Source organism: Phyllobates terribilis, unplaced genomic scaffold, assembly GCF_046119375.1.
Source record: "Phyllobates terribilis strain yellow unplaced genomic scaffold, ASM4611937v1 Scaffold_5__5_contigs__length_657084704, whole genome shotgun sequence".
In the NCBI taxonomy this organism is placed as follows: domain Eukaryota; kingdom Metazoa; phylum Chordata; class Amphibia; order Anura; family Dendrobatidae; genus Phyllobates; species Phyllobates terribilis.
Window position 1 is genome coordinate 187,193,506 of NW_027362765.1, and position 14,374 is coordinate 187,207,879.

At 45.7% G+C, this 14,374-nt stretch overlaps 1 protein-coding gene across 1 annotated transcript in view; it reads left to right on the plus strand.

Annotated features, from left to right (window-relative positions):
- BRCA1 (BRCA1 DNA repair associated) overlaps nt 1-14,374 on the plus strand; it is a 156,138-nt gene that overhangs the window by 119,077 nt on the left and 22,687 nt on the right. Inside the window, exon 18 of the mRNA XM_073683619.1 lies at nt 827-867. Within this exon, the coding sequence (XP_073539720.1) occupies nt 827-867 (41 nt within the window). The remainder of the gene's footprint in view (nt 1-826; nt 868-14,374) is intronic.

The following is a 14,374-nucleotide window of genomic DNA, read 5'->3' on the forward strand; positions in this document are numbered from 1 at the left end:
TAGCCTTGTAGGGGATATAACCCCTATAAAAAGCACACCTTTAGTGGTCTAATTGCTGCATCCTTTTTGTAGAAACTGATGTTAATCAAATATGCTAATTGGGGTGCTCAGTGCACCCTTGGTGTGGCCAAGAAGCTCAGTACACTGTTCTGCCCACTAGTTTTGCATGCTCCTGCCTCCCTCACTGGTGACTGACACCACTGGCTTCCCTGAGTTTTTTCTGGGAAGTGCTTGCTCCTGCCAAGCCAATGCTGTCAGTCACCAATGAGGTAGACAGAACTGTGCATTGAGCCTCTTGGCCACGCCAAGGGTGCACTAAGTAAGGCTTGGTTGAGATCTGGATTTTCTGCAGAGATATGAGGGTAGGCGGTTCTGTTTGTGACTGGCAGCTGCTCATCATTAGAAGTAAGATGATCTATTGGAATAAGAGTGTGCATTTCAGAGGCAGCAGTCACACGTTCTGGACTCATTGAGTGGTTTGTTTTTTTTGTGAGTGGGTGAGGTGTTTCCTACTCGGGCAAAAATGCTGCAGTTTTATCATAATTGTAGCAGAATCATATCTACGGTATATATCTTTAGATTACTATGTGTGCCCCCTCTCTGCGGACCATATTAAACAGTTTCTTATTTGTGAATGTCTCCTCATGGTTGATAAGTCTGAAACATCATATAAAATCATTTTGACATGCATCTCAGAGAGGAAATTTATGACACCGGCTCAAACATGATTTTCTTTTCCCCTTTTTATTTTAATCCTTGCGGCTGCTTATCTGCATTGAGCAAATTCTAATGTAATCAGTCACTTTTTGACTTTCTTTTTATCTAGGGATTGTACAGTCATTCAGAGAGGGGAGAATTCTTGATGAGGTGAGTCGGATATTAAATATCCTTGTGAAAAAATGATAGATAATCATCTTGACATGAAGCGTTATTTCCATTGCCGTCACTGTTCAGTCTTCTGTACATGTTTATGGACCCTCACCCCCTTTCCTTTATTTTCTGGACATTTCTTGTGGAATCTGATAAATGTTTTCTCTGGACAATGAAAGTACATATAGGTTAAATGTGAAATAATAATTGCTATGTTCTAAACAGGACTGTCAGCAATAATCAGTTTGTCTATGATCATAGTGTGCACTAGCGTCTTTCAGTGTCCAATGAGATTTTATTTGAAGGAACATTTTAAAATACCCAATTATTTTTATTATTATTTCATCACCATGATTGTAGCATGTAAACTAGAGCATACCTTTTTTTTTTTTCCTTCAATAGAAATACATTTGCATTTGTTGCTACTCCATTTATAGTAACCTAAATGTAAATAGCCAAACAGAATTTCTGATTAACATTTTGGACTTTCAGGGAGCAATAACTTTGCTGAAATGTTACTTAAAGTAGTTCTCCAGGATTTAATTTTTACATTTGTGCTCTTTTATTGGATGGGCTATCCTTGTTTGATCTTTTGCAATCCTACCTTTGGGACCCTTGCCAGTCAGCACAATGAAGGCTATTTATCTCGAAGGAAAACGGTGAACGAAGCAAGTTAAAGGCCCCCATGCACATTATATTAATGAAAGCTACAATTTGGGACCTCCTTACTCTTCCCTAAACGGTGAAGAGAATGGCTTTAAAGGAGTATTCTCAAGTTATTAAATTTCTTTAATTAGTTAGACAACATAAAAATAAGCAAGTTTGCAATTGATTTCCTTTTTACATCTGGTGTCATTGTCCTGCAATGAGAGCTTTTATCTAACATAATGTACAGCTTGTTTCCATGGAGCTCGGCTACTAGCGCCTGCTTAGACCCAGATTCCAGGAGTAGGGGTTACCTCTTGGCATCTGTCAGCTCTCTCCAGCCTATTGATTTCTATATAGCAATTATCTGCTCACATCCTTCTTCCTCCCGAGCTGCTGTTATAAATCTTGCTCTTATCAATCCTGTGGAATCACAATTCCTGAGACCCTGCATCACAGCTGTCACTGTCCGGAACCATGTGCTTCTTGAAATGCGTTATTTCTATATGTAAATATAGTAATGGCAGTGTAGACTCAGAACAAACCAAAGCTCAGCAGAACTTGTGCTGAACTTCATAGTTTTACTAAGTCGTCATTCACACGTAGAGTATTTGGTGAGTTTTTTACTTCAGTATTTGTAAGCCAAAACCAGGAGTGGATAAAAAATGCTGAAGTGGTGCATATATTTTTATTATACAGGGTGGGCCATTTATATGGATACACCTAAATTAAATGTGAATGGTTGGTGATATCAACTTCCTGTTTATGGCACATTAGTTATATTAGTATAACTTTTCCAGAAGGGTGGTGATCATGGCAGCCATTTTGAAGTCGGCCACTTTGGATCCAACTTTATTTTTTTCAATAGGAAGAGGGTCATGTGACACCTCAAACTTATTGAGAATTTCATAAGAAAAACAATGGTGTGCTTGATTTTAACGTAACTTTATTCTTTCATTAGTTTTTTACAAGTTTATGACCACTTATAAAATGTGTTCAAAGTGCTGCCCATTCTGTTGGATTGTCAATGCAACCCTCTTCTCCCACTCTTGACACACTGATAGCAACACCGCAGAAGAAATGCTAGCACAGGCTTCCAATATCCGTTGTTTCAGATACTGCACATCTCGTATCTTGATGGTATGGTGTGGTATATGAGTTACAAAGATAGTGGGGCCAGTCTTCATCAATGGAAACCTCAATGCCACTGGATATCTGAAATTGCTACATGATGATATGTTGCCCTCTTTATGCACTGAAGATGGCACGTTCCCTGAGTTTTTCCAACAAGATGGTGCACCACCACATTATGTGTCAGGTCCGAGCATTCCTACATGAACAGTTTCCTGGAAAGTGGATTGGTCATCGTGTGCCAGTTGAATGGCCACCAAGGTCTCCCGATCTGACCCCCTTAGACTTTTATCTTTGGGTTCATCTGAAGGCCATTGTCTATGCTGTGAAGATACGAGATGTGCAGCATCTGAAACAGATACTGGAAGCCTGTGCTAGTATTTCTTCTGCGGTGTTGCGATCAGTGTGTCAAGAGTGGGAGAAGAGGGTTGCATTGACAATCCAACACAATGGGCAGCACTTTGAACACATTTTATAAGTGGTCATAAACTTGTAAAAAACTAATGAAAGAATAAAGTTACGTTAAAACCAAGCGCACCATTGTTTTTCTTGTGATACATCAAACTTATTGAGAATTTCATATGACCCTCATCCCATTGAAAGAAAAAAAGTTGGATTCAAAATGGCCGCCATGGTCACCACCCATCTGGAAAAGTTTTCTCCCTTCCATATACTAATGTGCCACAAACAGGAAGTTGATGTCACCAACCATTCCCATTTAATTTAGGTGTATCCATATAAATGGCCCACCCTGTACATTTGCTCTGGTTGCTCCACTCCTGGTTTGGGCTTACAAATACGGATGGAAAATACTGACCAAATACTGAGTGTTTGAACGTTTCCTAATACTACAGCTCTGCTACTCACCAGAACTGTCAATCAAGGAGAAGTGTCTGCCCTGCCAGAAACCTGGAAGTAAGGAGCCTGCATAGCTCTGAGTTGCTCAAGAGACAACGTGAGAATAACTCTTTAAGAAGGATCAGGCATGTTGAATTTAAACACACAATTTTTTTGATCTTGAGGGTGATGAGCCACCACCAGAAGTGTCTGGTAGAAGTTTACTCCTCTCTCCCCACTGAAAACCTATATACAGTGGGTATAGAAAGTATTCAGATCCCTTTAAATTTTTCACTCTTTGTTTCATTGCAGCCATTTAGTAAATTATAAAAAGTTTAATTTTTTTTCTCATTAAAGTACAGTCTGCACCCCATCTTGACTGAAAAAAAACTGAAATGTAGAAATTTTTGCAAATTTATTAGAAAGAAAAACTTAAATATCACATGGTCATATGTATTCAGACCCTTTGCTCAGTATTGAGTAGAAGCACCCTTTTGAGCTAGTACAGTTATGAGTCTTCTTGGGAATGATGCAACAAGTTTTTCACACCTGGATTTGGGGATTCTCTGCCATTCTTCCTTGCAGATCCTCTCCAGTTCCGTCAGGTGGGATGGTGAACGTTGGTGGACAGCCATTTTCTGGTCTCTCCAGAGATGCTCAATTGGGTTTTCGTCAGGGCTCTGGCTGGGCCAGTCAAGAATGGTCACAGAGTTGTTCTGAAGCCACTCCTTTGTTAATTTAGCTGTGTGCTTAGGGTCATTGTCTTGTTGGAAGGTGAACCTTCTGCCAAGTCTGAGGTCCAGAGCACTCTGGAAGAGGTTTTCATCCAGGATAGCTCTGTACTTGGCCGCATTCATGTTTCCTTCAATTGCAACCAGTCGTCATGTCCCTGCAGCTGAAAAACTCCCCATAGAATGATGCTGCCACCACCATGTTTCACTGTTGGGATTGTATTGGGCTTGTGATGAGCAGTGCCTGGTTTTCTCCACACATACCGCTTAGAATTAGCACCAAAAAGTTCTATCTTCATCTCATCAGACCAGAGAATCTTATTTCTCATAGTCTGGGAGTCCTTCATGTGTTTTTGAGCAAACTCTATGCGGGCTTTCATATGACTTTCACTGAGGAGAGGCTTCCATAGGGCCACTCTGCCATAAAGGCCCGACTTGTGGGGGGCTGCAGTGATAGTCTACTTTGGAACTTTCTCTATCTCCCTACTGCATCTCTTCAGCTCAGCCACAGTGATCTTTGTTCTTCTATAACTATATGAGTTACAAAGATAGTGGGGCCATTCTTCATCAATGGAAACCTCAATGCCACTGGATATCTGAAATTGCTTCATGATGATATGTTGCCCTCTTTATGCACTGAAGATGGCACGTTCCCTGAGTTTTTCCAACAAGATGGTGCACCACCACATTATGTGTCAGGTCCGAGCATTCCTACATGAACAGTTTCCTGGAAAGTGGATTGGTCATCGTGGGCCAGTTGAATGGCCACCAAGGTCTCCCGATCTGACCCCCTTAGACTTTTATCTTTGGGTTCATCTGAAGGCCATTGTCTATGCTGTGAAGATACGAGATGTGCAGCATCTGAAACAGATACTGGAAGCCTGTGCTAGTATTTCTTCTGCGGTGTTGCGATCAGTGTGTCAAGAGTGGGAGAAGAGGGTTGCATGGACAATCCAACACAATGGGCAGCACTTTGAACACATTTTATAAGTGGTCATAAACTTGTAAAAAACTAATGAAAGAATAAAGTTACGTTAAAACCAAGCGCACCATTGTTTTTCTTGTGATACATCAAACTTATTGAGAATTTCATATGACCCTCATCCCATTGAAAGAAAAAAAGTTGGATTCAAAATGGCCGCCATGGTCACCACCCATCTGGAAAAGTTTTCTCCCTTCCATATACTAATGTGCCACAAACAGGAAGTTGATATCACCAATAGTGTTGAGCGATACCTTCCGATATCAGGAAATATCGTATCGGATTGGATCGGGCCGATACCCAAAAAGTATCGGATATCGCCGATTCCGATACCGGAAACCAATGCAAGTCAATGGGACACAAATATCGGAATGAAAATAAACCCTTTCTTTCCTTGTAGGTTAATTCTACATGAAGTAAAACAACTAAGAATAATGTAGAATGACATGAAAAGCCGGCAATTCATCAGCGGCATTCACCGGTACCCGACAATTTACAACAGAAAGAATAGAGCTTCACACATAGATTAGGTAGATAGAACCATGTCAGTCACATATATATGAAGTACAGTGACAGTGTTGCTTACTGTACTTGTCATTTAGTGTAAAGGATTTATTTTAAAAAATATTAGTGTTTTCGTGCACCGTCTCTTTAAGAAAGCCGGCCGGCAATTCAGCATCTGTACCCGACAATTTATAATAGACAGAATAGAGCTTCACACATAGATTAGATAGATAGAACCATGTCAGTCACATATATATGAAGTACTGTGACAGTGTTGCTTACTGTACTTGTCATTTAGTGTAAAGGATTTATTTTAAAAAATATTAGTGTTTTCGTGCACCGTCTCTTTAAGAAAGCCGGCCGGCAATTCAGCATCTGTACCCGACAATTTATAATAGACAGAATAGAGCTTCACACATAGATTAGATAGATAGAAACATGTCAGTCACATATATATGAAGTACTGTGACAGTGTTGCTTACTGTACTTGTCATTTAGTGTAAAGGATTTATTTAAAAAAATATTAGTGTTTTCGTGCACCGTCTCTTTAAAAAAGCCGGCCGGCAATTCAGCATCTGTACCCGACAATTTATAACAGACAGAATAGAGCTTCACACATAGATTAGATAGATAGAAACATGTCAGTCACATATATATGAAGTACAGTAATAGTGTTGATTACTGTACTTGTCATTTAGTGTTAAAATAAAGGATTTATTTAAAAAAAAAATGGCGTGGGGTTCCCCTTAATTTTAGGCTCTAGCGGAGGTTAAGCAGACAGCTGGGGCAAATGTTTGAAGCCTGGGAAGGGGGTAATACCCACGGAGCTTCCCAGGCTACTAATATCAGCCCCCAGCTGAATACCTAGCCTTTACTAGCTATTAAAATGGGGGAACCCCCCAAAAAAAATAACGTGGGGTCCCCCCTAATTTAATAGCTAGCACAGGCTAGGCAGACAGCTGGGGGCTGATATTAATAGCCCAGGAAGGGTGCCATGAATATTGGCCCCCTCCCAGGCTAGAAACACCAGCCGTCAGCCGCCCCAGAAATGGCGCATCCATAGGATGCGCCAATTCTGGCACTTAGCCTCGCTCTTCCCACTGCCCTGTAGCGGTGGCAGTGGGGTAATAGGGCTGGGGTTGATGTCAGCTTATAATGCCAGATGACATCAAGCCCAGGTTAGTAATGGAGAGGCGTCTATAAGACACCCCCATTACTAACCCCATAGTCAAAGTTAAAGAAAAACACAAACACCCAGAATAAAGTCCTTTAATTGAAATAAACACACAATTCTTTATTGTTCTAAATTAAACCATACTTACCATCACGCCCATTCCAGCTGAAGCCAACGATCTCCTGCAATAAAAGAAAAATAATAAAGCAACATCATCCTTACCTTTCAATGGTTCCCAGGACAGCTCCAGCTCTGCTACATCGAGATGACAGGCTGGACCACAGCAGAACGCTGCCATCCAGCCTGTCATCCCGCAGACACTGAGAAGCGCAGGCATGCTTGCGCTCCTCAGTGTCTCTCTGTGACGTCATCCAGATGAGCCGAGTTCATGTCCAATGAACTCAGCTCACCTCATGCACGTCACTGACAGCGTGGGAAAATTCTCCTGCACTCAGCGCTTCAGCGTGAGAATTCTCCCACGCTGTCAGTGACATACATGAGGTGAGGTCATGTCCAATGAACTCAGCTCACCTCATGCACGTCACTGACAGCATGGGAAAATTCTCACGCTGAAGTGCTGAGTGCAGGAGAATTTTCCCACGCTGTCAGTGACGTACATGAGGTGAGCTGAGTTCATTGGACATGACCTCGGCTCATCTGGATGCCGTCACAGCCAGACACTGAGGAGTGGAAGTATGCCTGCGCTTCTCAGTGTCTGCGGGATGACAGGATGGATGGCAGCGTTCTGCTGCGGTCCAGCCTGTCATCTCGATGTAGCAGAGCTGAAGCTGTCGTGGGAGCCATGGAAAGGTAAGGATGAGGTTGCTTTATTATTTTACTTTTATTGCAGGAGATCGTTGGCTTCAGCTGGAATGGGCGTGATGGTAAGTATGGTTTAATTTAGAACAATAAAGAATTGTGTCTTTATTTCAATTAAAGGACTTTATTCTGGGTGTTGTGTTTTTTTAAATACTTTACTAGAAATTCATGGTGGTCATGTCTAATATTGGCGTGACCCCATGAATTTCGGGCTTAGGGCCAGCTGATAATGCCAAGCTGGCCTTAACCCCTTTATTACCCAGTGAGCCACCGCACCAGGGCCCTGGATGAGTTGGGTACAGCGCCAGAAGATGGCGCTTCTATGAACGCGCCATTTTCTGGGGCGGCTGCGGACTGCAATTTGCAGCGGGGGTGGCCCAGAAAGCTTGGGTCTCCCTGCGCTGCGGATTCCAGCCCCCAGCTGCCTAGTTGTATCTGGCTGGGCACAAAAATAGGGCGAAGCCCCACGCATTTTTTTTTTTAATTATTTAATGAAATTCATGGAATAATTAAGAAAAAAAGGGCTTCCCTATATTGTTGTGTCCGGCTAGGTACAAATAGGCAGCTGGTGGTTGGGGGCAGCCCGTTCCTGCCTGCTGTACCTGACTGGACACAAATATAGGGCGAAGCCCCACATAATTTTTTTTTAATTATTTCATGAATTTCCTGAAATAATTAAAAAAAAAATTGACGTGGGGCTTTGCACTATATTTGTGTCCAGCCAGGTACAGCAGGCAGGAACGGGCTGCCCCCAACCACCAGCTGCCTATTTGTACCTGGTTGGACACAACAATATAGGGAAGCCCTTTTTTTCTTAATTATTCCATGAATTTCATGAAATAATTAAAAAAAACAAAACGTGGAGCTTCTCCCTATTTTTGTGTCCAGCCAGGTACAACTAGACAGCTGGGGGATGGAATCTGCAGCGCAGGGAGGCCCAAGCTTTCTGCCCCCCCGCTGAAAATTGCAGTCTGCAGCCGCCCCGGAAAATGGCGCGTTCATAGAAGCTGGATGCTGTACCTGGCTGGCATACAAAAATATGGCGAAGCCCACGTCAAAAGTTTTGGGAAAAATTAATTAAAAAATAAATAATAATTTAGGGACTGCATCTTTATTAACTCCTCAAATGTCATTTAGTGTTAAAATAAAGGATTTATTTAAAAAAAAAATGGCGTGGGATCCCCCATAATTTTAGTCTCTAGCGGAGGTTAAGCAGACGGCTGGGGCAGATGTTTGAAGCCTGGGAAGGGGGTAAAACCCACGGAGCTTCCCAGGCTACTAATATCAGCCCCCAGCTGAATACCTAGCCTTTACTAGCTATTAAAATGGGGGACCCCCCCAAAAAAAATGACGTGGGGTCCCCCCTATTTTAATAGCTAGCAAAGGCTAGGCAGACAGCTGGGGGCTGATATTAATAGCCCAGGAAGGGTGCCATGAATATTGGCCCCCTCCCAGGCTAGAAACACCAGCCGTCAGCCGCCCCAGAAATGGCGCATCCATAGGATGCGCCAATTCTGGCACTTAGCCTCGCTCTTCCACGCTGCCCTGGTGCGGTGGCAGGGGGTAATAGTGGTGGGGTTCATGTCAGCGCCAGCTGCCATGAAGCCCAGGTTAGTAATGATGGGCGTCTATAAGACACCCCCATTACTAACCTACAAAGTGTTAAAAAGAAAAAACACACACTACACCCAGAAAAAAATAATTTATTTGAAATAAAACACACAATTTTATTTAATTCTTAGTTTACTAAAAATAATAGTTACCTGTCCACGTTCCTGCGCTGATCTCCCATGCACAGCTGTCACATCTGGAGATGGTGACAGCTGTCATGGCTGCTGTAAGCGCACGCTGCCGGGAACACGTCCGCTCCCGGCAGCGGGAGCCACTGACTGAGGTCACCGGAGTGCATTCAGGCAGCGCAGCTCCGGAGACCTCCTTTACGGCACTGCTGTACCGTGGGAATTTCTCACGATACAGCAGGGCCGTAAAGGAGCTAACCGGAGCAGCGCTGCCTGAACTCCGGTGAACCCTTACGGCCCCGTCATTCTAGCGGCGGCAGCGGTTCAGAGCGGTCACATTCTATGTGGCTGCTCTGAACTGGAGATCTTCGTGGTACACTCGTGGACTACTACGGAGGGGTAAGGATAAGGTTGTGGTTTATTATTTTATATTTTATTACAGGAGATCGATGGCTTCGGGGAATTAGGTGTCTAGGTGAGTATAGGTGTAGTTTTTTATTTTTTACTTTATTTTAGGCGGCGATCGGCGGGGACAGGTAATGTATGAACTAATTTCTTTTAGGTAACCACTGGCCACCAATGACATGTATTTAACATTTATTGGGGACACAGTAGGGCAATTTAAATAGCAGGATCAGGCTGATGGGAACTACTGCTCCCATCGAGCTGATCCTGCTGGCAGGAGTGGACGGGGGACAGACATAGGCCGATGGGAGTAGTAGTGTCACATCGGCCTATGTCTGCCTGCACGCACAGACACCCCCGCACAGACACCCCCGCACAGACACCCCCGCACAGACACCCCCGCACAGACACCCCCGCACAGACACCCCCGCACAGACACCCCCGCACAGACACCCCCGCACAGACACCCCCGCACAGACACCCCCGCACAGACACCCCCGCACAGACACCCCCGCACAGACACCCCCGCACAGACACCCCCGCACAGACACCCCCGCACAGACACCCCCGCACAGACACCCCCGCACAGACACCCCCGCACAGACACCCCCGCACAGACACCCCCGCACAGACACCCCCGCACAGACACCCCCGCACAGACACCCCCGCACAGACACCCCCGCACAGACACCCCCGCACAGACACCCCCGCACAGACACCCCCGCACAGACACCCCCGCACAGACACCCCCGCACAGACACCCCCGCACAGACACCCCCGCACAGACACCCCCGCACAGACACCCCCGCACAGACACCCCCGCACAGACACCCCCGCACAGACACCCCCGCACAGACACCCCCGCACAGACACCCCCGCACAGACACCCCCGCACAGACACCCCCGCACAGACACCCCCGCACAGACACCCCCGCACAGACACCCCCGCACAGACACCCCCGCACAGACACCCCCGCACAGACACCCCCGCACAGACACCCCCGCACAGACACCCCCGCACAGACACCCCCGCACAGACACCCCCGCACAGACACCCCCGCACAGACACCCCCGCACAGACACCCCCGCACAGACACCCCCGCACAGACACCCCCGCACAGACACCCCCGCACAGACACCCCCGCACAGACACCCCCGCACAGACACCCCCGCACAGACACCCCCGCACAGACACCCCCGCACAGACACCCCCGCACAGACACCCCCGCACAGACACCCCCGCACAGACACCCCCGCACAGACACCCCCGCACAGACACCCCCGCACAGACACCCCCGCACAGACACCCCCGCACAGACACCCCCGCACAGACACCCCCGCACAGACACCCCCGCACAGACACCCCCGCACAGACACCCCCGCACAGACACCCCCGCACAGACACCCCCGCACAGACACCCCCGCACAGACACCCCCGCACAGACACCCCCGCACAGACACCCCCGCACAGACACCCCCGCACAGACACCCCCGCACAGACACCCCCGCACAGACACCCCCGCACAGACACCCCCGCACAGACACCCCCGCACAGACACCCCCGCACAGACACCCCCGCACAGACACCCCCGCACAGACACCCCCGCACAGACACCCCCGCACAGACACCAATCATGACGGGTCTGGGAGGTGAGGCTGACCTGTGCGGCCGTGGGAAAGTTCATGTGAGTTCATGCAGTCAAGCATGAACTCACATGAACCCTCTGAGGGCACCGCGGCGACTTCAAATGAACAGCTGATCGGCATCACCTGATACCTCAGCTGTTCATTTGAAATAACCGGCGGGAAAGCGCAGCACAGAACGGGAAAGCCGGCGGTGAAGTCTTTTCACTGCCGGCTTCCCCGCCCGGGTCCTTCGCTCCTTGGTGCTGCGCTCCTCGCCCGGTCCTAATTTACGATTGGGATTGGAGGTGGCGAGGGGAGCGCGGAGGATCGGGGAGGGAGGCTGCGGGGAAGCAGTATGGGGCTGTGTAATTGTTTAAAAGCCGCCGGCTTTTAAACAATCAGGAGAATTCTCCCCCGCTGGGATGGCATTCTGATGACAGGCTGGATTGCGCTGCCATCCAACTTGTCATCCTTCACAGACACTGCAGAGCGCAGGCATTATGGGAACTTCCGATTCCGGTATCCGATATTGTAAAAGTATCGGAATTCCGATACCGCGAATATCGGCCGATACCCGATATTACAGTATCGGAATGCTCAACACTAATCACCAATTAATTTAGGTGTATCCATATAAATGGCCCACCCTGTACATTTGCTCTGGTTGCTCCACTCCTGGTTTGGGCTTACAAATACTGATGGAAAATACTGACCAAATACTGAGTGTTTGAACGTTTCCTAATACTACAGCTCTGCTACTCACCAGAACTGTCAATCAAGGTGAAGTGTCTGCCCTGCCAGAAACCTGGAAGTAAGGAGCCTGCATAGCTCTGAGTTGCTCAAGAGACAACGTGAGAATAACTCTTTAAGAAGGATCAGGCATGTTGAATTTAAACACACAATTTTTTTGATCTTGAGGGTGATGAGCCACCACCAGAAGTGTCTGGTAGAAGTTTACTCCTCTCTCCCCACTGAAAACCTATATACAGTGGGTATAGAAAGTATTCAGATCCCTTTAAATTTTTCACTCTTTGTTTCATTGCAGCCATTTAGTAAATTATAAAAAGTTTAATTTTTTTTCTCATTAAAGTACAGTCTGCACCCCATCTTGACTGAAAAAAAACTGAAATGTAGAAATTTTTGCAAATTTATTAGAAAGAAAAACTTAAATATCACATGGTCATATGTATTCAGACCCTTTGCTCAGTATTGAGTAGAAGCACCCTTTTGAGCTAGTACAGTTATGAGTCTTCTTGGGAATGATGCAACAAGTTTTTCACACCTGGATTTGGGGATCCTCTGCCATTCTTCCTTGCAGATCCTCTCCAGTTCCGTCAGGTGGGATGGTGAACGTTGGTGGACAGCCATTTTCTGGTCTCTCCAGAGATGCTCAATTGGGTTTTCGTCAGGGCTCTGGCTGGGCCAGTCAAGAATGGTCACAGAGTTGTTCTGAAGCCACTCCTTTGTTAATTTAGCTGTGTGCTTAGGGTCATTGTCTTGTTGGAAGGTGAACCTTCTGCCAAGTCTGAGGTCCAGAGCACTCTGGAAGAGGTTTTCATCCAGGATAGCTCTGTACTTGGCCGCATTCATGTTTCCTTCAATTGCAACCAGTCGTCATGTCCCTGCAGCTGAAAAACACCCCATAGCATGATGCTGCCACCACCATGTTTCACTGTTGGGATTGTATTGGGCTTGTGATGAGCAGTGCCTGGTTTTCTCCACACATACCGCTTAGAATTAGCACCAAAAAGTTCTATCTTCATCTCATCAGACCAGAGAATCTTATTTCTCATAGTCTAGGAGTCCTTCATGTGTTTTTGAGCAAACTCTATACGGGCTTTCATATGACTTTCACTGAGGAGAGGCTTCCATCGGGCCACTGCCATAAAGGCCCGACTTGTGGGGGGCTGCAGTGATAGTCTACTTTGGAACTTTCTCTATCTCCCTACTGCATCTCTTCAGCTCAGCCACAGTGATCTTTGTTCTTCTTTACCTTTCTCACCAAGGCTTTTCTCCCACGATTGCTCAGTGTGGCTGGACGGCCAGGTCTAGGAAGACTTCTGGTGGTCCCAAACTTCTTCCGTTTAAGGATTATGGAGGCCACTGTTCTCTTAGGAACCTTGAGTAATGCAGAAATTCTTTTGTAACCTTGGCCAGATCTGTGCCTTGCCACAGTTCTGTCTCTGAGCTCCTTGTGCAGTTCCTTTGAGCTCATGATTCTCATTTGGTCTGACATGCACTGTGAGCTGTGAAGTCTTATATAGACAGGTGTGTGCCAAATCAAGTCCTATCAGTTTAATTGAACACAGCTGGACTCCAATGAAGGAGTAGAACCATCTCAAGGAGGATCACAAGGAAATGGACAGCATGTGACTTAAATATGAGTGTCTGAGCAAAGGGTCTGCATACTAATGACCATGTGATATTTCAGTTTTTCTTTTTTAATAAATTTGCAAAAATTTCTACATTTCTGTTTTTTTCAGTCAAGATGGGGCACAGAGTGTACTTTAGTGAGAGAGAAAAGAATGAACTTTTTAGAATTTACCAAATGGCTGCAATGAAACAAAGAGTGAAAAATTTAAAGGGGTCTGAATACTTTCCGTACCCACTGTATGCCCAGCTCTTTCGATCTTGTATGACTTATGCATTTGTGGTAGCTAGCTGTCGAATGAACAAACATTTGAATATGGTTATCTTGGGCGTATGGTCATTGATCACCTTATGTCTAACCTGTCATTAAGGAGGCAAGAAATAAAGATTATTATTATTATATATTTTTTTCAAAACCTTAGAAATTAGGTACTGTTAACAACTAGTTGCCTGTATACACCAAACATATATCCCTTTTTGTTTTTTTTTTGTAAAATATTATTTCCTATTGCTTTAATTGAAAATTTACAGCTCTGATAAA